Source organism: Sinocyclocheilus anshuiensis, unplaced genomic scaffold (assembly GCF_001515605.1).
Source record: "Sinocyclocheilus anshuiensis isolate Anshui unplaced genomic scaffold, SAMN03320099.WGS_v1.1 scaffold115, whole genome shotgun sequence".
Lineage (NCBI taxonomy): Eukaryota > Metazoa > Chordata > Actinopteri > Cypriniformes > Cyprinidae > Sinocyclocheilus > Sinocyclocheilus anshuiensis.
Window position 1 is genome coordinate 1,992,188 of NW_015548219.1, and position 24,509 is coordinate 2,016,696.

General features: G+C 36.4%; 6 protein-coding genes across 6 annotated transcripts in view; 4 read left to right on the forward strand and 2 right to left on the reverse strand.

Moving 5' to 3' along the window:
• The window catches only part of LOC107654113 (uncharacterized), a 10,773-nt gene extending 4,057 nt beyond the window's left edge, over positions 1–6,716 (forward strand). Inside the window, exons 5-13 of the mRNA XM_016441040.1 lie at positions 1,219–1,383; positions 2,289–2,376; positions 2,601–2,725; positions 3,533–3,594; positions 3,675–3,741; positions 3,910–3,994; positions 4,188–4,263; positions 5,825–5,893; positions 6,556–6,716. Of these exons, the coding sequence (XP_016296526.1) occupies positions 1,219–1,383; positions 2,289–2,376; positions 2,601–2,725; positions 3,533–3,594; positions 3,675–3,741; positions 3,910–3,994; positions 4,188–4,263; positions 5,825–5,893; positions 6,556–6,665 (847 nt within the window). The 3' untranslated portion in view covers positions 6,666–6,716. The remainder of the gene's footprint in view (positions 1–1,218; positions 1,384–2,288; positions 2,377–2,600; positions 2,726–3,532; positions 3,595–3,674; positions 3,742–3,909; positions 3,995–4,187; positions 4,264–5,824; positions 5,894–6,555) is intronic.
• Positions 6,717–6,908: 192 nt separating this feature from the next.
• LOC107654114 (olfactomedin-4-like) lies at positions 6,909–8,828 on the reverse strand. The gene is made up of 5 exons (XM_016441041.1): positions 8,787–8,828; positions 8,500–8,658; positions 8,179–8,391; positions 7,897–8,029; positions 6,909–7,738 (listed from the first exon to the last, which is right to left on the reverse strand). The coding sequence occupies exons 1-5, from the start codon at positions 8,817–8,819 to the stop codon at positions 6,927–6,929; spliced, it is 1,350 nt and encodes a 449-aa protein (XP_016296527.1). The 5' UTR covers positions 8,820–8,828; the 3' UTR covers positions 6,909–6,926.
• Positions 8,829–10,318: 1,490 nt separating this feature from the next.
• Positions 10,319–12,735, forward strand: LOC107654115 (olfactomedin-4-like). The gene is made up of 5 exons (XM_016441042.1): positions 10,319–10,396; positions 10,530–10,652; positions 10,802–11,020; positions 11,646–11,799; positions 11,887–12,735. Exons 1-5 carry the CDS (start codon positions 10,340–10,342, stop codon positions 12,711–12,713), a joined length of 1,380 nt encoding a protein of 459 aa, XP_016296528.1. The 5' UTR covers positions 10,319–10,339; the 3' UTR covers positions 12,714–12,735.
• Positions 12,736–14,344: 1,609 nt separating this feature from the next.
• On the forward strand, positions 14,345–17,066 carry LOC107654096 (olfactomedin-4-like). The gene is made up of 5 exons (XM_016441023.1): positions 14,345–14,374; positions 14,527–14,649; positions 14,760–14,975; positions 15,329–15,479; positions 16,218–17,066. Exons 1-5 carry the CDS (start codon positions 14,345–14,347, stop codon positions 17,042–17,044), a joined length of 1,347 nt encoding a protein of 448 aa, XP_016296509.1. The 3' UTR covers positions 17,045–17,066.
• A 3,175-nt stretch (positions 17,067–20,241) lies between these two features.
• LOC107654117 (olfactomedin-4-like) lies at positions 20,242–22,861 on the reverse strand. Its single transcript, XM_016441044.1, has 5 exons — positions 22,829–22,861; positions 22,311–22,469; positions 22,019–22,231; positions 21,290–21,422; positions 20,242–21,159 (listed from the first exon to the last, which is right to left on the reverse strand). The coding sequence occupies exons 1-5, from the start codon at positions 22,859–22,861 to the stop codon at positions 20,348–20,350; spliced, it is 1,350 nt and encodes a 449-aa protein (XP_016296530.1). The 3' UTR covers positions 20,242–20,347.
• A 315-nt stretch (positions 22,862–23,176) lies between these two features.
• Positions 23,177–24,509, forward strand: part of LOC107654116 (olfactomedin-4-like) — a 4,804-nt gene continuing 3,471 nt past the window's right edge. The window contains exons 1-3 of the mRNA XM_016441043.1: positions 23,177–23,253; positions 23,386–23,508; positions 23,619–23,837. Of these exons, the coding sequence (XP_016296529.1) occupies positions 23,197–23,253; positions 23,386–23,508; positions 23,619–23,837 (399 nt within the window). The 5' untranslated portion in view covers positions 23,177–23,196. The remainder of the gene's footprint in view (positions 23,254–23,385; positions 23,509–23,618; positions 23,838–24,509) is intronic.

Sequence of the window (24,509 nt, forward strand, 5' to 3'; positions counted from 1 at the left end):
ACTGATTATAATGACTTATACTGTCTTTTTACGCATTGCGTTGCATATCGCGCCGCGTAAACGTAAAACCATGTCTGCATTTGTGATTGGAGAAAGGACAAACAACAAGCGCTGCTCTACACTGCTCAAAATTCGCGTTTGAATCGTAAGTGGCAAATTCTTTAAATATGAAAACATACTTACAGGCTGAGTCAGAAGCGCCAGACTGTCCTTGCAAAGTTGGAATTGCCCCACTTTATAAAAACAGCCTTTGTGCACAGACACATTGCAGGCTACTCTCCCAGGAAACAGTCCCAGTAAAATGCGCTGCACACACTTGAATATTTGGTTTGAACTGTTCTGGAACAGTGTTGTAAATACAACTTAACCACTGATTTCTTGTTGTGTCCTCTTTTGGAAGGCCAAACAAAGTAGTTTCGTTTTCACAACGAAACACACAGCGTCTCCACGACATGGCAGCGGCGGCAACAATACTACAGCGAGAATAAAAGTTACGCCTTCTTTCTTTGCGTATACATTTGGGCGGTGTTATGCAAATCTTCCCACACAGTGACGTAGACATGTGGGGGCATGTTTAAACGAGGCGTTTTAAGAGGGCGTGGACGACTCTTAACTTTTTTTAAGAATATTTCTTTGGGTTTGAAACTTTAGGGATTCTTATCTATGTACAAACAACTTGTAACACTCCAAAGAGAAAGGAAAACTTGAAATCGCATCATATGACCCCTTTAACAGAGATCATCATGACATTATTATAGTCAATTACAATGACAAATGTCACCATGCATGTATGTTTCTATGCCAACACAACTGTGTTAAACCATTTTATAGACAATTGTATCCTCCTATTATGGTCACTTACTGGGGTGATCTTAGTGCATGGTGTGACAGAATATTGTTGCAAATTTGATTTTGTACAAAATTTCTACCCAGATTCACAAAAGGAATATAATTTGTATTTGGATTATACTAAATGTATAGATGTGTGACTATTCTAATAATTATTTTAACTTTTGAATGCAGTCATAATTTCACAATGTTGTCAGAGCCTTACCACAAATTGGGCTTTGGTGCTCATGTGGGAGATGGAGGTTCAAACCTATCCTAATCCTATTTCCTCTGTCTCTTCTTATAGATTTAATTCAAGTGTTCTAGTTACTGTTCTGTTAATAAAAAAATCATTTTTTTTAAATAAAGTTTGTTCTCTGTTCGCCATAGTTGGTCTTGGGAGCGATTCTGTGAAGGCCTCCAGGAATTTGTAGACGGAGCGAGGGATAGGAAAGAAAAAAGAGCAGTACAACAAGAAGACAGAAAGATTCCGCCATCCGCCGTAGGAGTTGAATCTCTGATCGTGGCTGCTGCTTGCTACGAACTCAAGATACTGTAAGCAAAAGCACAAGCACTGTGCCTGATTCAATCAAACAGCTGCGAAAGAGCCATATAATACTATTTTGTGCAAAAAAAAAAAAAAACACTAATGCTTTAAAGCAAGATAATTTTCTTCTGTTAGCATCTCATAACATCATCTGGCAATGCAGTAAATCTTTGCCAATTGCATTTTATAGTCATTTTTGCAATAAAGAGGAAGTTACACAGAAAAAACAGGGATATTACACAAAATGCAAAGTATAAGATAAACTTCTTGTTTGTTGCATTCTACAAAGCATTTTCACACTTTTTGACTTCATACACACTCACACACACGTCTGCCTCACAGAATACTTTCTGTGCAGAATCATCTTCTACTGTACCTACAACCCACACTCAATCCCAATCAAACTCTGTCCAGCTGTAAGAACAAGCGCCTGACTGTCCCTCCCATAGCCTCAGTCAGCATTTCAGCTCTTTATGAGTGGATTCTATCCAGGATTCCTAAAAAAGACTTTATTTATATCATCAAACCGAAACAAGCCTTGTCATTATGAGATCCCACTGAATGGTGTTGCTCCACCCTGAGTCTATTTCCAGTCCAGAAGGGCTGAAGAGTGGAGAAACCTGCCCTGCCCTGCTGGCTGTGGGGTGTTATTACCAGTCAATGAGAGACTATGGCTTCCTCTCTCTCCTTTCCCTCTTTTGCACTCTGTATTTGTGCCAATCGCTTCCACGTGGCCTGTGGTTTAGTTTAACCTCAAGTGTCTGCCACGCACACACATTCTCACTAGAACCTGTCTTACTGTGACAGTTAAAATGGATGTTTCTCAGAAACGTAATGTGAATCAAATTAAGACATAAGCTGATTTAATAAGAACAATGATATGGAGTCTTCTGCTTCTGTCTGTGAATTGTAGGTCTGCAGGAGACATGGTGCTTCAGCTGTCTCTTTTGGCTGTTAGGAAACGTTACCGGCACCTTGGGATTGGCAGCTACATAATGGAGGTAAACACATACACAAATTGTTTCTGCTTGGACCTTCTCAATCTTCTTGTACTTGTTCTACTTTGCAAATGACAATGTATATCAGTGCTGCTGTGTCTTTACAAATTATTTAATGAACACAGCCTATAAGCTTGTAATTTACATAGACACTGCCCTCTGTTGTTTGCATGTATTTATTTTTTTATTTTTTTTGTAAGTACTTTTTCCTATCTTTTTTGTTTCAGCTTTTGAAGACTCAGTCTATAGTGGGGAAATATGATACACTTGTTGCCCACGCTGACACTGATGCAATAGGTTTCTTCAAATTCCACGGGCTCACCGATGACCCTCTGCTCAATGACCAATTCAAGTACAGATAATGCATCCCACAATGCATGTTATGCTAAATTTAAATGTATAACAATAATTGTCTATATACAACTATCTAATGCATATTGTACAAAAAAGTACATAAAAAAGGCCAAATTGCTGATTATATTTAACACTTGGCCCATATATCATATAAAATGTCATATAAAACAAGGCAGCTGAACATATGGAACAGATGGAACAAGTGACTCGTTCTTGGCCAAAATTAGCTGAAAACTGACTTTAAACAAGACTTTATGCTGATCATTAAACATCTGGCTCTTTCTGTGAGACCAATGTGCCTCTATTGACAGCAGATATAAGACAGGAGTTTCTGACAATCTTTTTGTTTTATTGTTTAAACAAACAGTGCCATCTATAGGCTAGGTGGTATATGACTGTGGTAGCATGAGATTTAAAAATACAATAAATTACTTTTAGGTAGAAGTCTAAAGAACCTCCCATCCAAACACCAGAGGGTGCTGGAGTTTAAATATTTGTTCGTTTTACTGCAGACTTAAAGAAGTCAAACGTTAATTGTTTGATGCCCATTCTCACATTAGGGATGTAAATCTATTAAAATATTTAATTGCAATTAACCTAAAATGTTTCTGTAGTAAATGCATTTATTTCATTTCAAAAATATTTGTAAAAATATTTAAATATATTAATAAATAGTTATTAGGCACTTCAAAATAAAATAACACTGGTAATACAATCAAAACAGTAATTCAGCATTGATATTAAGCAGTCACACTTGTTTTTAAAAATTTGTTAACACTTATTTTTGTTTTGGTATATTATACAGAGAGCTGAAAGATGATTGGACTAACAGTATTCTCATGAGCTACCTGCCACCCTTTACTACAGGTGAGGCATACACACACACATACACACTCATGAACACACACTTACAACTTCATGTTTTCATTCTACACATTTTCCTTTAGACCTAGAAATGAGAAATCCCGTTTTCTCCCTGAGTTTACGAGAGGTGGAGATGGACATGGATGTGGCGTGAGTTAATATTCATTGTATTATGCATTTGCTGGGTGTTGCTGGGTAGTTACTAAATTTGTCCTAACCCTAAATAGGAGCAATTATCTTTGCAAGCATCACTAAAAATAATCTAAAGCATATTGAACAACATTTGATAACCAGGTTAATGGTGTCTTTGTTTCTTAGAAGGTCGCAGGCTCTCTTTGCATATCAGCAACAGGTAATGTGTGTGACGAGACTACTCGAAGAGGTCAAGATCTTACGCAAACAGGTGATATTACATTTCGCATGACATTTGATCATGCCCTTACTAATCGACAGCTGCAATTGAGTGCATTATAATCATACAGACTCTGTGCTTATGTCATGTTGCTCATGTATCTCTCTCTCTCTCTCTGTGTGTGTGTGTGTGTGTGTGTGTGTGTGTACGTATTCACATGCTTCCATGGTGACTGGCTTTTCAGCTAGATCTACAACGTGAGGAAGTGGACCGCCTCAACTCCAAGCTGGAACAAGAAAAACGAAAGCGCCATGATATAGGTATGTTTGTATGAGTGCAAATTTGTTATACCTCAATATTTGCCTGCCTGTTTTACACAGAACACAATTGTGAGGGTTAAAGCAGGACCTACTGTAGCAGTCAAGTCTAAAAAGCATTTTGGTCATTTGATGTTTAATATTGGACAGTTTAATCATTAAATAGGTTGGGCGCTTAACGCTTACCTTCCTAACCCTATTTCTTTCTTACTTTTTCCTGATCTTTTTAACCATTTTTTTTTTCTAATTTTATCTTTTCCACTTCCCTATTCCCTTTTTTTAATCGTTATCCTTCTTTCGCTCTGATTTTATATTGGTTAAATGTATATAATATATCTAGTTTATATTTTTGTTTTTGTGGTTATTATCTCCCAATTTAAAGGTGCCATAGAATGCATTGATACAATATTTTAAATTGTTGCTCATTTCAGTAGCTCACACAGCAGGAATGAAACACAGGGAAAATCTATATTTCAATACTGTCTCTTGCAGTTGTAACACTGGGTAATTATACTGTATATAAAATGCGGGCATCAAGGAGCCGCTATTAGTATGCGGGGCATTGAAACTGCTTTCGAATGCATGATCGTTTTACTTTCACTTTCGAGATTTGCGATCGCACATGCTCTATGTAAACTACAGCGGCAGTACTTACCACACATTTTACAAGATCAGATGCTTGTCAGTGGTGCTCAGATCTGTAAATCATTTGCCATCATTCTCAGTCATCTCTCCTTACTCTGTTTAGGTGTTAAGTGAAATCTTATGTACTGTAATGTAACAGGCTACCGCTAGCAAGCAGCTAACCATATCCCTTTAATGGCTCGCGTTATTTTATTAGAACATGCGTTATTTGTTTTCCGTGCCTTTCTGAATACAGACACCAACCCATCCCTGCACAGCCTGGAACATAACATTTATTTCCATGATCTGCCATTTTCGCTATTATCCTCACTTGTTTCTTCACAATACCTGCAGAACTTTTGATGATTCAGCTGTGCAGGTTCGGCTGGCGGCTGGCATAGAACATGGGCGGGTATATGCAAATGTTGGGGGCGTAACTATTAGTGATCCCGACTGTAACGTCACAGTCGGTGTTATGTTCTGATTCGCCTATTTTTCAGTGTGCATGCACAAGATTTACATAAGAAGGACGAAACAATGGTGTTTGAGGCTCACGGTATGGCATTTCCATGTACAGAACTGTTATTATTCAACTATGCCAAGGTAAATACAGTTTTCCATTCTATGGCACCTTTAATATGCGGGTGTAAAGTTTAGACTTAGGGACTTTTAAGTTGAAATAAGATATGTTTGAGTCTTTCAAAACTTTATTCTCTAACTCTAAATTAATTCTGAGTGTTATGAGTGTTAGATGATGGAAAAGGTAATCTAAATGTTAGAGGATGCACAATTTAATATCCCTAATAAGCCAATACTGCTAAGTTACCAAATATTAGCTAAAAAGTTACAGAGAAGAACTTATTAAAAAGATTATTAAATTGCTGAAAAATATTTTTAATGAATGTACAATTTATTTTATTCATATTTACATACTCTGTAGAAAACAAGTTCTTGATGTACAGGCTGAAGAACACAAAAGAACTGCTAGACAATATTGCCTCAGACTCAGGTTAGTATTTTTTTTTCATCTAGCAGCTGCAAGCAACACATATGAACTGTGATACACTCCAATCTTAGCTGATTCGATCAGTTGCTCTGAAATGCTCATGTGCTTATATAATGGTTACTTACAAAATCCCTGCCTATCATATTGACTCAGCAACCATGATACTCTTTTGAAGCACATGACCAATAGACTGACCTTTGCTCGCACCTCCAATTATAAGAGCCACATGTCTTCTAGCCTGTGACTCATAAAGCTGTGGGCTGGGTTATAATGATGACTCATAAAGCACTACTGGCTCCACAGTGAGGGATGAAGAAAAACCCATCCAATCCTGTCTATAAAATCAAAAGCGAAGAGAGGCACAATAATGAGTGAAATAAATTCAATGTATGAAGAGCTCTTCTCCAGTCAAACTAAAAGACATTTATTGAAGTAATAAGCCACTTTAGACTTTAATAAAAAATTCTTACACAAGGTAAACAAAGCAAAAAATGAGTGTGGCCACAAGTGTGTAAACATTGGCTATTGTACTAGAATTCAAATATGGCTCATCCAATAAAGTGCTTTGTAATTGCTTTCGTCTCAGGAAAGCTAATGTTGAGTTGTAAGAACTGACATTAAGCATAAGTGTGTAGGATATGTTGGATTGTCTTTGTATTTTCCAGATGATCAGGGACTAACTGAACAGGAGCAGGCAAAACCAGGAACACAAGAGCAAGAAACAGCACAGTCTGAAGAACCTCCCATCCAAACACCAGAGGGTGCTGGAGTTTAAATATTTGTACCTTTTACTGCAGACTTAAAGAAGTCAAACGTTAATTGTTTGATGCCCATTCTCACATTTTTGCATGTTTGTATGTTTATTTGTACCTCTGTCTCGTAGTTTTTGAATGCCATGTTTTTGGGAGGCACTCTATTGGTTGTGAGTACTAAAAAGTCTCTGGACCATTTACATAAAAGCTTTGGGAAATAAAACAAACCAGTTTTGAATTTCAAACAACACACTTTTTATTGGGTAACTGCATTTGAAATGCACTTAGAAGAAGGTATCATATGCTAAAAGATAGGCATCATTATACAAGTAGAGTTTTCCATCAACTGGATTGTAGTTCAGATTGGCTATTCCAGCAGAAACCTTCTCAAAAGGCAAAGAAAGAGTGTTTATCTCTTGACCAGTGGTTGTATCGAAAGCATAAAACACCTCTTCTTGGTAAGTATTAACAAAGCGTGTAGCATACAAGACCCCGCACATCATAAACGTGCTGGTGACGGACCTCTTAAAGAGTTGCGTCTTCCAGGTATGAGTAATATTGAGCGCTAATGGGTCTAAACGGCTCACAACAATGTTGCCGTGGTTCTCCTCAGTGGCGTATATCACCCACACGGCATCTTGATCAGCCTCCAGGTCGATATCGGTCCAATCACGACAGCTGTAGTAGCAGAAAGGGAACTTGTTGTCGATTCCAGCACCATCCAGTTTCATACGCTTGGTTACTTTTGTTGTAATGTTGAAGCTGCAGATTTCAGCGGTGCTGTAGCACTGGTAAAATACAGTATTGTCATACAGAATAGTGCCAGAGCCCTGAACAGCATTTTTGTCACTGTATGATGATGCTATCTGTTCATCCTTGTAGTTCCTGTTGGCCATGAAATCTTCATATGAGTTGTACATCCTGATTGTGTTGCCATGCTTGTGTCCGCTCACTAGACAGTGTTCCCAATAGTGTTTTTTACTGCTTAGCTGGGCATCACGGCCCCAAGCACCTGAAATATAGGACTTGCTGATGGAATTGAGCTTGGTGATACTTGGAGAACTTATTCTGGTCATGATGCGCTGATGACAAGTACCTGCAAAATTTAGTAACACTTTTTTTTTATTTTGTTAGAACCTTTTTGGATCTTCTTAATTCAGAAAATGGCATTTGAAAGCAATTATATTCCTTAAAAGTTTCTATGTCCTACCTTCAGAAAAATTATTTTAAAAAATCAGACAGTAATGCACGTACTTCTGAAATCATTTGGTATGGTCTTGCAACTCTGTGCACGGTTGTTGAGGTCATGTAACCTCTTCTTCATGGTCTCTAGGTTGAAGAAATCATCTTTGTACATCCTCTGGACATCATTTTTTGCCTTATTTAACTGAGAACAACAGATGGTCTCATTAAATTGGACACCTATTTTTTATATTGTTGAGACGGTTGTTGTCATCTCTAATTCGAGATAGATTTGAAAGATTTGAAAGAAAGGAGTTTAGAGAAATATTTGTGATCGTGTGTTGCAATGTCTACCTCACTGAGTAGATTATGTGTCTCTTTGTTGGGGTTCTGCATGTGTGTTTCATTGACAGATTGATGGATATCCTCAAGTTCCTGGTTCAGCTGTCGCAGATGAAGTGCGCTGTACAGTCCACTTGTGTGCAGGTAACCAAATGTTTTCAGACTGGCTGAGATGTTCTGAAGAGTAGCTTCCATCATAGGCAGTTCTGCATTTGTGTTCCTCAGCTGGAAGTCACTTCAGAAAGTTAACTGATATTTTTCTCAATTGTAATGAACATCATTTGAAAATCAATACCGTGTCAATTTTCATTAGAAGCTTAATCGATACCTTACCTTTTCCTCAAACTCATTCAGGTTGTCCTCACAAATCTGGACCTGTCTTGTGACTTCCATAAACTGTACAGCAGGGAATGTCCAGATAGAGCTGTTTATTTTACACAAACATGAATCAGTCTTCTGTTGACCTGGAACTCTCTGAGCCTCGACAGTCCCCTTATGTACAAACATAATTAGATTATTGTATCATACATACGTTCTCTCATATTTTCTCTCAGAATCATTATTTTTTAGTTGTCGGAATGCTGGAAACTTGTGATCTTATTCAAGACAGAGAAACTTACGATAAATGCGAGGAGCAGCAGGAAGACAAACATGATGACCAAATGGGCTGAAAGATTAGAGATCTGCTTGAAATCACGACACAAGCACTAAGATGTTGCAATTTTAGCTATGCAAATTAGCATTTTTGTGGGGCTGTTGAAGAGGATGTGAAAATTGCACATATGTCTCATTTCTGAAATTCAGGAAGAAATTTAGTTTAGAAATGAGAGAAAATTCAACCACAAGTACTCCCCTAAAAAATTTGACCACCCCAGGTCATCATAAATTTTATGCAGATATCTGCGCTTTTATTACGCAAATTGGTTTCAGTATTGCATCATCCTATTGAAACGACCGGAATAAAGGAGACACAGTCTCTTAGTAATATTTCACTTTTTCTCTCATGTCAGTACAATATTATAAAATATATATGAAAATGCATGGACACTATATGGACAAAAGTATTGGGACACCCTCTTCTAATGAACAGGTTTGACTATCAGTCATTTTCATGAGTACAAATCTTAATTATAAAGAATGTAATGATATTCTAGGGAATTGTGTGCTTTTGATTTTATAGCAACAGTTTGGACAGGACCCTTTTCTATTCTAACATGACAATGCCTCTATGTATATGGCAAGGTTCAAAAAGAAATGACTGACTATGTCATTGTCCTGTGGGAAAGTGAACCTTCTGCCCAGTCTGAGGTTCTGAATGCTCTGGACTAGGCTTTCATTAAGGCTATATCAATATTTTGGTGCATTGAGTTTTTCTTCTACTCTGATGAGTCCTTCAGTCCCTAACGCTGAAAAACAGCCCCACAGCAAGAGGCTGCTACCAGCACACTTTACTTTTGGGATGGTACTCTGCAGGTGGTGAGCAGAGCTGGCTTGGAATTGAGGTTCATCAGACCAGAGAGTCTTGTTTCTCAGAGTCTGAGGGTCTGAGAGTTTGGCCACACCGCCATAAAGCCCAGATCAGTGGAGTGTTGCAGTGATGTTTGTCCTTCTGTAGATTTCTCCTATCTCAGCATATGGTCATGGAGCTCAACTAGAGTGACCATCGGGTTCTTGGTCACCACACCAACCAAAGCCCTTCTCTATCAACTGCTCAGTTTGGCCAGGAGGCCAGCTCTAGGAAGAGTCCTAGTTGTTCCAAACTACTTCCGTTAAGGGTAACAGAGACTATATGCTTCTGTGACCTTCGATGCAGCAGAATTTTTTCTGAGCACTTCCCCAGATGTGTGGCTTGACTCAAACCTGTTTCTGAGCTCTACAGGCAGTTTTTTTTTTTACCTCAGGACTTGGTTTTTTGCTCTGATATGCATTATCAGCTGTTAGACCTTTTATTAAGACGTGTGCTTTATTAACAAAAATCATAATCTCATTCAAAATATTTGCAGGATCAGATGATGAACTTCCTCATTTTGCAATTTCTCTCATGTCAGCAGAAACATTCAGCTCACTAACAAATCCTGGGTTTTTGGCTTTAAACCTGAGCTTCTGTCTTTCTGCAAAGCAAACTGTTCTTTATTTTCAAGGCTACAGGATACTGTCCTGTCCTGTCTAAAACATGAGTCAATCAAACATATTCATTTTGATGGTTGTCATTCCTCTAATTTTCTCACAGGTAAAACTGAACTGTCCATTATTTTTATTTAACATTATTACTGACAGTATTTTTCAATATTCTTTTATATATTACAATTTTTAAGGTGTAATTTTGCTTGCATGTTGGATTTACTGTTATTTTGTGTTCACAGTCAGCGAGAGGAAAGGACTGCGTGTGTGAGCTACAAAATTCTGATCCTGCTTTCCCTGAGAATAAACTCAATAATTTTGAGTTCACAGCAACACAATGCACTGAGAACATCACTTCAGAAAAGGTAGAAACATGGCAAAATATACTATTGTGATGTTTAGGGTTGCAAATCAGGGATGTATGATTAAAAATTTTTTAGAATTTGCTGAATAATTCTTTACAAATGTATTACTGATGCTAAATTTCTTATTCAATTGTTACCTGTGTAATCAGATGACAGAGATTGACAAGCTGGTGTTGGGTCTACAACACCGTATCCGACAACTTCTGGACAATGTATTCATGCTGGAAAAAGAAGACAATGGAAATCTGTATGCAGCCGTGTCTCTACGCATTATTGAATTAGAGTTAGCCGAGATTCAAGACCTTCTGGACAAACTCAACAGAACCACTAACAATTACCAGCAGCTGAGTGTAAAGGCTGCTACGGAGGTAAATTTATATTTATATCTATTATATTATATATTATATTTAATTAAAATAGGAAATTAGTTTGTGACGCAGTATGTTATGCTAAGAGTAAAATAATTCCTCACCAACACTCAGTCACATACATTTGCATTCATAAGAAGATTCATTGTTTCATAGTCACTTTAGGTGTTGTAGAAAATGATAATGCTATTAAATTGATAATGTATTAAACAAATATTTCCTTGAATATTTATAAGATTTTAATTCATGCTTTTTTTATTCTTTTCTGCAATGTTTCATGATATGATAATGCTTGAAATGCATTACATTAAAGAAAATATTTAATAAAAAAAAATAAATATAAAACTTTAAGTTAAATTAATATTTAATTAAATGTAATACAATTTAAATGAAATTGAAATATATATATATTTCTACGCTTAAATATTTATTTTTTAATAATACAACTCATTTCAATTAATGGTATTTATTTCTGCAGTGCTTTGTGATATTTATAAATATATCACATCAAGAAAACTATTAATATTCATATTAATTATAATTAGTAGATTTTTCTTCTTAAACAGAGATTTTTACATGCATTATGTGCACTTTGCTAATTCTTTGGTAAACCTTCATTCTACAGCTTCAGGATATGGAGGAAACAATGACAGAGCTGGAGAACTTTGACCACACGCAGGTGATGGTGAAACAGCGTGAGAACCAGCGTATTAAGAGGGATCTGAAACGGTGCAAAGAAGAGTTCAACAGTACATCACCAGCCCCTACACTTTCCCCAGGTACGCATAAACTAGTTTATTATAATTACGTGACCACAGCTAAAACGTTAAAGTATTAGACTTGCATTTTTGCTTCTGTCTTTTTAGGTCACTGTGGTCTGAGCCGCATGGTCAATGTATCGGGACCAAAAACGTATTCCCTCACAGTGTATGGAACGTCCTACCCTTATGGTGCTTGGGGTCGAGATGCAAATCCTGCTCCAGGAGACGAGAACAAGTACTGGCTGGTGGTGCTGTCAAGTAGTAATGCATACGGCAACTTTATCCGCCAGTACAATAGTTTGAGTACTACTATATTAGGTATAGGACCAAAAGATACATACATATCAAGCTCCAATCCCACAACAAACACAATTCAGGGGTCAAACATGGTCATGTATGCCAGTGCTTTCTACTATAACTGTTACAACACATATTACGTCTGTCAGTTCAACTTGACGACTCGTGCTGTCAGTACTGTGGCTTTGCCTAGTGATACAGGTTACAACAGTAAGTTTCCATTTGGACACCTCGGCACAACATACAGCTATACTGATATGGATTTTGTCACAGATGAATCTGGTGTCTATGTTATATATGCAACCACAAGCAACTTCGGAAATGTGATTATCACTAAAGTCGAGACTAGTAACCCACCAGTTTTGAACCAAACATGGTCCACTTCTCTTCACAAAAAGACTGTGACAAACACCTTCATGGTGTGCGGTGTGCTTTATGCTACTCGTTACCTGGACAAAGAAATAGAAGAGATTTTTTACTCTTATGACACCAAGACCAACGAAGAGCGATATGATTTGAGAATTCACATTAAGAAGATGCAAACTAATATTAAGTATATGAATTATAACCCCAGAGATCATTTGCTGTACGTCTACAGTGATGCCTACATTGTGACATATGAAATCATGTTTTAGCAAGTTGATTAATGTCTTTTATTCACCAATAATTTTACATATTTGATGATTTTAAATGGAAAAGCATTGACTTATCATACATTTTGTCCCAATAAGGTGGAATCCATTTAATAATTGGAATTAAAATTTACACTCAATAAGTTATTATTGCATACTGTTTTATAATGTATTACAATGCTGAGGTGCAGATAATTGCCACTATTGGCAATAAGTAATTAGCAGAATATCCTGCTATTTTAATATAGTATAAATAGCTATTTGCACTTAGTGTAAATAGCATATCACAAAACAAATACTGCTATTTTCACTTAGTGTAAATAGCATCTATCGCTAAGAAAATATGCTACCAACCCCCCCTCCACCGCCTTGTGTCCCCTTCGAAAATTGCTCTTGAGAAATTTTATGTTTATTGTCCCCCACTACTGTTAGACGAAATGTACGCCCCTGCCTGTAATAGTGGATAAATGACGCTGAGGGAATTTTTATAAGCAGACGAGTACAAACTAGCTTTCCAGTATTCAGTCTGTGACAGGAAAGCCAGTGGATGATCCTGGCCTAACGCAGCTTTTAGGCACAACTTTCTTCTCATTTTAGGCGGTTTCTGTGGTGTTGTTTAAATGACAAATATCGAGAGCACATTATTGTAACACGATTACGCATCTTTGTGCAAACATTTAATTGGGGGAAAACGATTAACAAAATTGCGTATTGTAATATAATAATAATAACGTCTCACAACATATGCTCTCGATAGACTCGGGTTCTGGAACGCTTATCTGGTGCGTTCAAGTTATGTTGGATAGATCGTATAAATAAATAAATAAACTCGTATACATTTACGAGTTGAACGCAGATGAACGCCATTACAAAGTCGTTATTACGAGTGGGAAACTCGAAATGTTTTACCTGAATGCGCATGCGCACACTCTGGTTCTGATTTTGGGACTTCCAAACAGCATGACAGCGAAAAGAAAGGACAGTCTGATGAGCAAAAAGTCATATTTTAGTACTGCACGCAAACACAAGATGTTGCAAACATTATATAAAGCACCACTGCGGTGAGATTGTGAGGCAAGACATTTGTTTTACTTTACTCATGGACCTGCCAAATGTGTCCACAGAGATAAGATAACACATCCTCTCTTATTTCTTCATTTGTCATTTTTTCACATTAAACTTATAGGTTTAAAAATAGGTGAGGTAAGGTCAGAGAGTCCGAAGGTCAAAAGTAAATGTTTGGTATAAAGAACTACTATTAACCTAAACCAAAAACATATCGCTAATTGCTAAACAAATAGCAAAGCATAAAAAGAAGCATTTTATAAGCAGTGATCTAAAATGCCCATTTAGGGTGAAATTTTACTGTTAATGTAAAATTACAAATTTTATTGTATTTTGTACAGTATGTATAAAAATGCTAAATGTGCTAAACCTTTAAACTTGAGAAGTTGCAAGTCACTCTGTTGCAAGAGATGACCTGCTCCACCCAAAGAAATCTTCTCTCTTACTTTCATCAGATATTTAACCATAATGATATAGCTTTAAAACTCCGCTGCTGCCACACAAGTTGTTTAAGGTTATAAGGTCCCTTTGCTACTTTAGAGATGAGTCAGTCCTATATATTCATTTTGATGATTGTCATCCCATTCAGTTTCTTGCAGGTAAGAAATATAAAGTCATTTTATCAATTATCATCAGTTATTATTGATACCTTATTTTTCAAAGTACTGTGTCTAATATATTGTTATAGAGAGTGCATATATTGGTTTTTAATTCTTTATTTTTATCATTTCCTGTGATTCGTTCACCACAGTCAGCGACAGGGAAAGAATGTATGTGCGATCTGAAAAATGTAGATCCTCTATTTCCTAAAGATGAACTAACAAAAGTAGAGACCACTGCCTTGAAATGCATAAGGAGCATCACTTCAGAAAAGGTAAATTTTTTATTTAAACATGTTTCTTTATATTTCATTCAAATGATTTTTAAATAGTTTTAGTAAATTCAATCAAATTAAATTAATAATGTAAATGTATTTATCTGCAGATGACAGACTTAGACAGACTTGTGTTGGGTCTACAACAACGTATCAAGCAACTAGAGGACAATGTGGTCGAGCTAGAAAAAGAAAACAGCAATCTGTATGCAGCCGTGTCTCTGCGCATCATTGAGTTAGAGTTTGCCGAAATACAGGACCTCCTCAACAAACTCAACAGGACCACCGACGATTACCATCATCTCAATGTACAGGCTGCAGCTCAGGTGACTAACTGTACAAAAAAAGTTCTTAAAATTATAAACAAACCCATAGAATCATTGCAATGTAAAGTATAATCACACAAAACAAAAATCGAATCATTTAAATCGTAAATGTAAATAAACACAAACACAACAATAATAAAAATGTATGTTCAAATAGAGGTGAGATATAAAACAATGTAAAAAAAAAAGTGACATTTTAAATAATATGTTAATATAAATTATTATGCCTTTAATAATTAGTGTTATCTAAATTGGCATAATAAAGGATGGGACGTTTTTTCTGTTTTGTGAAATATTTTTCATTACTCGTTTTTTAATTGCCTAAATTCTTATTTTCTCCCTTTTTCTTAAAGCTTGAAGATATGAAGGACACAATGGTGGAGTTGGAGAAGTTTGACAAAATGCGAGTGATTAAAAAGAATCGAGAGAACCAAATCAAGAAGAACTTGGAACAGTGCAAAGAAGAGCTCAAGGCTTCATCACCACCTCCTACAGTTTCCCCAGGTACGTTAAAGACCTCGATAGTCTTTTTTCTCCATTATTAGTCACTAGTGTTAAGTAAAAATATTGTCTTTCCGATAAACCGTGATCTTCGTTTGTTCAATCTCAATATCGATTACCAGTATTTCCTGCTCTGCCTGTTAGCAGGGTTGCGAATCTACGGCACAGCTGCTAAATATAAAGCCACATGATAAAAGAAGTTACACTTTACCTCAATTTGCAGTAGAAGTTGAACGTCATGAGATAAGAAGAGTGTGTATCACAAATAATGGCTATTGAGTTTTCTTCCCGTGTAAAAGTAAAACATACTGTTTAGACCAGTACAGTTCAATTCACAAACTATCATATGTTATTTTACTGAATCAGACATATACGGCACAACTAGTGTGGCCTGATTCAAGAACAAATGATTCTTTTGAGCCAGTCCTGTTGATTAATCATTCAAAATGACTGACAATCTTATGTCAAAAAATAGCAATTGAACTGCATGCATAGCATTATTAATATTAAGCAAATTAACAATTTTTCTTTGTAGCAAGTTTGAATATCCCTGTATAATTTATAGCCGTGAGAAAGTTTCTTATATATGTAAGCAAAACAGACATTATAGCTGAAATGTACTCAGAATGAATCAGAATTGAGAGCTTAATTGTGAATCAGAATTAAATCAAATCAGAAAATGTGCTTTAATACCCAACAGAAATTTTCCTGTTGTACATTTTTATTCTTCTGTGTTTTCAGGACGCTGTGGTCTGGGTCAAATGGTCAATGTGGCAGGACCTAGAACATCTTCCCTCACACCATACGGCACCTCCTACCCTTATGGTGCTTGGGGTCGAGATGTGAAGCCCGCTCGAGGAGACGAGAACAAGTACTGGCTGGTGGTGCTGACAAGTAGTAATGTATTTGGCCACTATGTCCGCCAGTACAGCACCTTGAGTACTCTTTTATTAGGTATAGGACCAAAAGATACATACATATCAAGCTCCAATCCCACAACAAACACAATTCAGGGGTCAAACATGGTCATGTACGCCAATGCACTCTACTATAACTGTTACAACAAATACTCTGTCTGTCAGTTCAACTTGACGACTCGTGCTGTCAGTACTGTGGCTTTACCTAGTGATACAGGTTACAATAGCAAGTTTCCATTTGCACACCTCGGCACAACATACAGCTATACTGATATGGATTTTGTCACAGATGAATCTGGCGTCTATGTTATATATGCAACCACAAGCAACTTCGGAAATGTGATTATCACTAAAGTCGAGACTAGTAACCCACCAGTTTTCAACCAAACATGGTTCACTTCTCTTCACAAAAAGACTGTGACAAACACCTTCATGGTGTGCGGTGTGCTTTATGCTACTCGTTACCTGGACAAAGAAATAGAAGAGATTTTTTACTCTTATGACACCAAGACCAACGAAGAGCGATATGATTTGAGAATTCACATTAAGAAGATGCAAACTAATATTAAGTATATGAATTATAACCCCAGAGATCATTTGCTGTACGTCTACAGTGATGCCTACATTGTGACATATGAAATCATGTTTTAGCAAGTTGATTAATGTCTTTTATTCACCAATAATTTTACATATTTGATGATTTTAAATGGAAAAGCATTGACTTATCATACATTTTGTCCCAATAAGGTGGAATCCATTTAATAATTGGAATTAAAATTTACACTCAATAAGTTATTATTGCATACTGTTTTATAATGTATTACAATGCTGAGGTGCAGATAATTGCCACTATTGGCAATAAGTAATTAGCAGAATATCCTGCTATTTTAATATAGTATAAATAGCTATTTGCACTTAGTGTAAATAGCATATCACAAAACAAATACTGCTATTTTCACTTAGTGTAAATAGCATCTATCGCTAAGAAAATATGCTACCAACCCCCCCTCCACCGCCTTGTGTCCCCTTCGAAAATTGCTCTTGAGAAATTTTATGTTTATTGTCCCCCACTACTGTTAGACGAAATGTACGCCCCTGCCTGTAATAGTGGATAAATGACGCTGAGGGAATTTTTATAAGCAGACGAGTACAAACTAGCTTTCCAGTATTCAGTCTGTGACAGGAAAGCCAGTGGATGATCCTGGCCTACTATAACTGTTACAACAAATACTCTGTCTGTCAGTTCAACTTGACGACTCGTGCTGTCAGTACTGTGGCTTTACCTAGTGATACAGGTTACAATAGCAAGTTTCCATTTGCACACCTCGGCACAACATACAGCTATACTGATATGGATTTTGTCACAGATGAATCTGGCGTCTATGTTATATATGCAACCACAAGCAACTTCGGAAATGTGATTATCACTAAAGTCGAGACTAGTAACCCACCAGTTTTCAACCAAACATGGTTCACTTCTCTTCACAAAAAGACTGTGACAAACACCTTCATGGTGTGCGGTGTGCTTTATGCTACTCGTTACCTGGACAAAGAAATAGAAGAGATCTTTTACTCTTATGACACCAAAACCAACAAAGAGCGATATGATTTGAAAATAAATATCAAGAAAATGAAGACTAACATTGAGTATCTTAACTATGACCCCAGAGATCATTTGCTGTATGTCTACAGTGACACCTACATTGTAACTTATGAGCTCGTCTTTCAGTAAAGCCCCGTTCACACCAAGAAAGATAAATATAAAGATAACGATATTAGCGTCCACACCAGCGAACAATATTGACTGTTTATTCTAAGCGCACATGCGTCTGCCGCTTTAAATTCTCAAGCTCGTTATAGCAGGATGGATTCTGATTGGCTGTCGATGTTTTTATCTTTCATCAGCTGGAAAAAAATTGTTCTGAAAGTGATTCCAATGATATCGTTTCTCTGTGCCTTTATCGTTATAGCTGTGGTGTGGACTCTGCTATTCTTTAATACTAAGAACTATATCTTTATCATTATCTTTATAGTTATCGTCCTTGGTGTGAACGGACCTTAAAGGGGTCATATGATGCTTTTTTAAAGATCATTATTTTGTGTATTTGGTGTAACAGAATATGTTGAACACACAGCGTCTCCCTGACATGGCTGCTTCAACACTAACTGTGGTTACTGAAACCAAGCCTTCTTTCTTTGCCTGAACATTTGGGCGGCATTACGCAAATATTTCCACATAGTGAGGTAGATATGTGGGGGCGTGTTAGAACAAGCCGTTTTAGGGGGGCGTGGCAGAGTCTTAACTTTGATAAAGAATATCTCTTTGGTTTTGAGACATTAGTCTTTGCAACTTCAGGGATCTTATCTATGCACAATCAGCTTGTAACACTCCAAAGAGAAAGGAAAACTTGAAATCGCATCATATGACCCCTTTAAGTCTCCAATGGCTTGATTTGAGACAAGGGAAATTGGCTGAATCCTATTTTACATACTGTCTGCACTATATAGTATGCGAGATTAAAATTGCTGCTTCGCAAATGATTGTATGTTGAACAAAGTATCCCAAAGGTAAAGTATATAAAGCTTTTAAGACTTAGCAACATGCAAAAACAAACAAGCGGACTGTGTTATCAGAACAATTTTATGATACTATGGCCAATTACTAGTTTCCTATCTTACAGTAATTTCAAAAGTACTTTCCTATCACCAGTGAAGTATGTACATTTACTGTAAATAAATATTTTACATATTTTAAATGCCAGAACTGCTTGTTTTGTGGAGGAAAAGCATGTGTTTTTATGTACTACCCATTTTGGTTAATAAAATAAAATATGAATGAAATGTTTCTGCTGCTGGATAACCTACAAACACAGATTCAGAACATGCTTACATTATACATATGCGAATTTCAAATATCAAATACAAATTGCAAACTTTTCACATATTAACCTTATTTTACTTATTTACTTTCTATATTTTCATTGTAATGTATGCAGTCATTTCAGTTAAAAGTAGTCTTACCTGTGAAGGTGCTCAAATGACTCTGAGTGAAGTTTCAAGTAGCTACTTGAAATTATGTTTTCAGTACTCTGTGGCAGGACAGTTTGACATGCTACAATTGCTACGTAAAAAGCTGAATTTGGACATTAATCGTTATTTTTTTGTTAATGTTGAATATTTTATAACAATTATTTTTATAACATTTGTTTAATATCATCGCTTTAATATTGATATGATTATGTTAAGATGCCTTATATTGATGTCACAGATGACTTTTCTATATTCTATATTCTACTATCCCTTTAAATAATTACCGATTCATATAATCGTGAATCTAAAATAATCTTCTATTACGGGTCATACAATGTACGAGCATGGAGCTCTGGAACTTTTCTTCTCACCTGAATGTGCATGCACGCAGCTGCACTGGTGGGTTCCCAACATTTTTTATGCACAAATCACTCTGCAGGTCATAAGATTGTAATAAAACTATTACCGCATTAATTACTAAACTGAAATAATCAGGCATGTGATATTCTGAGCTGGCAAATTAAAAGGCCTTCTCTTTGCAGCGATGTCAGATAGGATAATGACCATCAAGTGCCATGATGACGTTGCATTTTGGCACTTGCCAGTATGTTAATGTTAATCTATTAACTGTAGTACTGACATAAATTGTAGAGTTTGCAGTACAGTAATTAGTAAAGTTGTAGAAAAGGTGAGTTTAAAAAAAGACACTGACAGTCAGAGAAGTGCAGCATAAGCACATTTATTGTAATGACAAAATGAGTCAAAATGTTTAATCTGACTTAAGCACTTTAAAAGTCTCACAATCACATAATGATATAGTGAAAAGCTTTAGTTTAACCACTGTGCATATTTTGAGATTTTCAGCATGCTGTGAAATATGGACTTTGGATTGCATATTTTTTATTAGCTGCGTATGAAAGGCCCTCAGTTGAAGGTGTTATATGCTAACAGATAGCCATCATTATACATATAAAGTCTCCTGTCAACTGGATTGTAGTTCAGATTGGCTATTCCAGCAGAAACCTTCTCAACAGGCAAAGAAAGAGTGTTTATCTCTTGACCAGTGGTTGTATCGAAAGCATAAAACACCTCTTCTTGGTAAGTATTAACAAAGCGTGTAGCATACAAGACCCCGCACATCATAAACGTGCTGGTGACGGACCTCTTAAAGAGTTGCGTCTTCCAGGTATGAGTAATATTGAGCGCTAATGGGTCTAAACGGCTCACAACAATGTTGCCGTGATTCTCCTCAGTGGCGTATATCACCCACACGGCATTTTGATCAGCCTCCAGGTCGATATCGGTCCAATCACGACAGCTGTAGTAGCAGAAAGGGAACTTGTTGTCGATTCCGGCACCAACTAGTTGTACACGCTTGCTTGCTTGTGTTGTAATGTTGAAGCTGCAGATTTCAGCGGTGCTGTAGCACTGGTAAAATACAGTATTGTCATACAGAATAGTGCCAGAGCCCTGAACAGCATTTTTGTGGCTGTAGGATGGTGCGATGTACTCATCTTTGTAGTTCTTGCTGGCCATGAAATCTTCATACGAGTTGTACATCCTGATTGTGTTGCCATGCTTGTGTCCGCTCACTAGACTGTGTTCCCAATAGCGTTCCTTGCTGTCCCGTTTGGCTTCGCGACCCCAAGCACCTGAGATATAGGACTTGCTGAAGGAATTGAGCTTGGTGACAACTGGAGAACTTATGTTGGACATAATACGCTGATGACAAGTACCTGCAAGTGGAGTCGTAAGGATTTGTCATACATTTAAGTTAAGCATTTTACTGCCTATATCATGAAAAAAACCATCAAACCAATCTTCAAAACCCTTGGTTTCTCCCCTCACTGAGAGTTGTGTACTTACTTCTGAAGTCTTCAGGTATAGTTTTACAGGTTTGCACTCGGTTGTTGAGGTCACGTAGCCTCGATTTCATTGTCTCTAGATTGAAGATATTCTTTTTGTACATGTTCTCAACGTCCTTCCTTGCATTAGTCAACTGAGAGGAACACAAATGATATAATGGTCAACATATCTTTGAGCTTAGTCTTTTGTCATCTTCAATTCATCTTCATAGAACTTCAATGATGAGTAAACCATAATCAAAAGATATTTTCTGTCACTTGATTTTTTTGGAAATCAATGCAGACTAAACATGAGCTTCGTGGAACAGTAGATATCCTGAATAATGACTTGTAAAATCAGTGTTTTTCACACTGATGACAAAACTTTAATCATGTGGCTTTTCAGAAGACTTGTTATTTTTAAATAAAACTACAAAAAAAAATTCAGGCATTGAAATAAAGCTAAATAAATTGAAATATAAATATTATATGAAAAACCTAAGCTTTAAATGCGAAATGTTAACTGAAATAAATAAAAAATAAATTAAAGCTAAATAGAAATATTTGAAAAATAAATAAATAATGAAAGACAAAAACATGTAACAAAATAATTGAAACTGAAAAAAAGCTAAGTCAAAATATTAATAAATGCTATAATAGTATATAAATAATACTAAAATAACACTTTTTTAATGTTGTTTGGATATTTTTGGGAGACCTATGCTTTTTTGGATATTTTTTGAAGATCTACCTCCTTGAGAAGGTCATTTGTCTCTTTGCTGGGTCTTTTCTTGTGAGCATCTCTGGCAGTATAATAGATTTCGTCAAGTTCCTCAGTCAGCTGTTGCAGGTGAAGGCTGTTGTACAGGCCGTTTGTGTTCAGATATTCGAAACGTGTCAGGCGGGTTTTGATGTTCTTCAGAGTGAGTTCCATCTTAGGCAGTCGTACATTACTGTCCTTTATCTGAAAGTTACACCGCAAATGAGGTCATTGCAATTATCTGATTTCAAGAATGAATCTACATGAATTCGAAGAATCTCACCTTTTTATGAAATTGTAGAAGGTTTTCCTCACAGGTCTGGAGATGTTTTTGAACTCCCTCAAACCTCACTGCAGGAAAAGCCCAGATAGAGCTGCTCAGTTTACACACACAGGAATCATCCTTCTGTTCACCTTGAATTCTCTGAGCTTCGACAGTCACCTGATTTACACACATAAACACAAATATTGTACACACATGATAGCGGACGCAATTCACAAACTATTCCTTGCAATTTTGCCGTTTAATGATATTTAAGCAATTATATGATGACTTTGAATGCATGAGTTACATTTGTAATACATTCTTATCACTTCATTTTATTGTAGTATAGACAAAGAATTATTTTACAAAATTATCTTGAAAATTGTTACCTTTAGTATTGCTTTCGGGAGTAAAATAAAGTGATCCATTATATAACTGAAGCAATGTGTACAATCAATAAATTAAGCATAATAAATATAAATATATAAATGAACAATAACTCAGCATAAATATTGTAGAAAAACAATGGGACTTACTATGACTGTGAGGACCAACAGGTATGACAGCATGATGAGCAAATGGCCCGAAAGATTAAAAGTTCTGCTTTAAACAGCACGAATATTTTGATGTTGCAAACACTACATGAAGTATTACAAAAGGCCAAACTAATGTCGAAACTTAGCTAGTAAACAATACAATTTTCCATTATTCATTGCCATCCAAAGGTGTCCACAGAGATAAGATGAAGATTGCAAAAGACCCTACCTGCTCCACCCAAAATAAATGAAGAAATCAGACTCCGTTTTCATCAGATATTTCACCATAATGACATGGCTTTAAAACTCTGCTTCTGCCAAATGAAGTTGTTTATTCTGATGTTTGGCTCCCGTTTGTACCTTCAGACATGAGTCGGTCTAATGTATTCATTTTGATGATCATCATCCCTCTAACTTTCTTTCAGGTAAGAAAGATAAAATCCTTTTACAATGAACAATTTTTGACTTTTTGAAATTGTCTCATATATTGAGAGCACATAAATTGTCAGTTTTTCAGGGTACTGGTTGTTTAATTTCCTATGATTTGGTCATTACAGTCAGTGAGAGGGAAGGAATGTGTGTGCGATCTAAAAAATTCAGATCCTGCTTTCCCTGAGCAAAAACTAACGAAAGTAGAAACTATATCTGCACAATGCATTGGGAGCATCACTTCAGAAAGGGTAATTTTTTTTTCTCATTTTATCTGTTGTTCAAATTAATTGTTAAAAAAAATACATGAATTGCATTTTAAATCTAATTAAATTAATAATGTAAATTTAAACATCTGCAGATGACAGACTTGGACAGACTTGTGTTGGGTCTACAACAACGTATCAAGCAACTAGAAGAGAATGTGCTCATGCTGGAAAAGGAGGATGACAGGAATCTGTATGGGGCCGTGTCTCTGCGCATCATTGAGTTAGAGTTTGCCGAAATACAGGACCTCCTCAACAAACTCAACAGGACCACCGACGATTACCATCATCTCAATGTGCAGGCTGCAGCTCAGGTGAGTTGCTGTACAAAACAGCACTTATTATTGTAAATCTTATGTATTTATTGCTTCTTTTGTTGATGTACACTAAGAAAAAAAAACTCCTCTGAGGAAATGTAATTGGCTTTTTTTTTTTTACGTATATTCAAATAGTGCTGGGTGATATACCGGTTCAAACAGTAAACTGGTTTGAATTACCCACACGGTATAAATAAAAAAAATAAATAAAAATGGCTAAGCAGCAAAAAAAGAGCATCATGAATTGAGGGATCCCTGTTAACTGCATACACTTCTGACAATTTGGAGAACTTTTAGAACTATTAATAGCACACAACTAATTCTTTAACTGGGCAAATAAACCAACTGTGAACGGTGGTTAACAGAAGTCAGAGATGCTGATGACAAATGCAAAGAGGAGAAAATACTGTGGCTGGCAGAGCAAACTCTGTTCATGATGCATGACATATTGGAAGAAAATCCTAAATACTGAAATAGGGGAGGGGGTTTATATGAACTGACTCTCTTGAGAAAAGTTTCGATGTTCTTTTTGTTTTTTTTATCTCCATATAAAGGCACAGTCCAGGAAAAACTGTGACCGAAAGAGTACTGAAACCGCCAGAATCCTACAAAAAAAACATGATACAGATTGTTGGACAAACCGTCCAGCAGCACTATTAAAACCACCTA

What these genes read in the sequence shown, in the direction of transcription:
- LOC107654114 (XM_016441041.1), bottom strand. Translation starts at nt 8,819, where the DNA reads ATGTTTGTCTTCCTGCTGCTCCTCGCATTTATC. An exon ending in TGAATGAGTTTGAGGAAAAG is followed by an intron (nt 8,392 to 8,499) that starts GTAAGGTATCGA and finishes AGTGACTTCCAG; the next exon opens with CTGAGGAACACAAATGCAGA. An exon ending in CACATAATCTACTCAGTGAG is followed by an intron (nt 8,030 to 8,178) that starts GTAGACATTGCA and finishes TGTTGTTCTCAG; the next exon opens with TTAAATAAGGCAAAAAATGA.
- LOC107654115 (XM_016441042.1), top strand. Translation starts at nt 10,340, where the DNA reads ATGAGTCAATCAAACATATTCATTTTGATGGTTGTCATTCCTCTAATT. An exon ending in GTGTAAAGGCTGCTACGGAG is followed by an intron (nt 11,021 to 11,645) that starts GTAAATTTATAT and finishes TTCATTCTACAG; the next exon opens with CTTCAGGATATGGAGGAAAC. An exon ending in AGCCCCTACACTTTCCCCAG is followed by an intron (nt 11,800 to 11,886) that starts GTACGCATAAAC and finishes CTGTCTTTTTAG; the next exon opens with GTCACTGTGGTCTGAGCCGC.
- LOC107654096 (XM_016441023.1), top strand. Translation starts at nt 14,345, where the DNA reads ATGATTGTCATCCCATTCAGTTTCTTGCAG. An exon ending in TCCCATTCAGTTTCTTGCAG is followed by an intron (nt 14,375 to 14,526) that starts GTAAGAAATATA and finishes CGTTCACCACAG; the next exon opens with TCAGCGACAGGGAAAGAATG. An exon ending in ATGTACAGGCTGCAGCTCAG is followed by an intron (nt 14,976 to 15,328) that starts GTGACTAACTGT and finishes TTTTTCTTAAAG; the next exon opens with CTTGAAGATATGAAGGACAC.
- LOC107654117 (XM_016441044.1), bottom strand. Translation starts at nt 22,861, where the DNA reads ATGCTGTCATACCTGTTGGTCCTCACAGTCATA. An exon ending in TGTTGGTCCTCACAGTCATA is followed by an intron (nt 22,470 to 22,828) that starts GTAAGTCCCATT and finishes TGTGTAAATCAG; the next exon opens with GTGACTGTCGAAGCTCAGAG. An exon ending in CAAATGACCTTCTCAAGGAG is followed by an intron (nt 21,423 to 22,018) that starts GTAGATCTTCAA and finishes TGTTCCTCTCAG; the next exon opens with TTGACTAATGCAAGGAAGGA.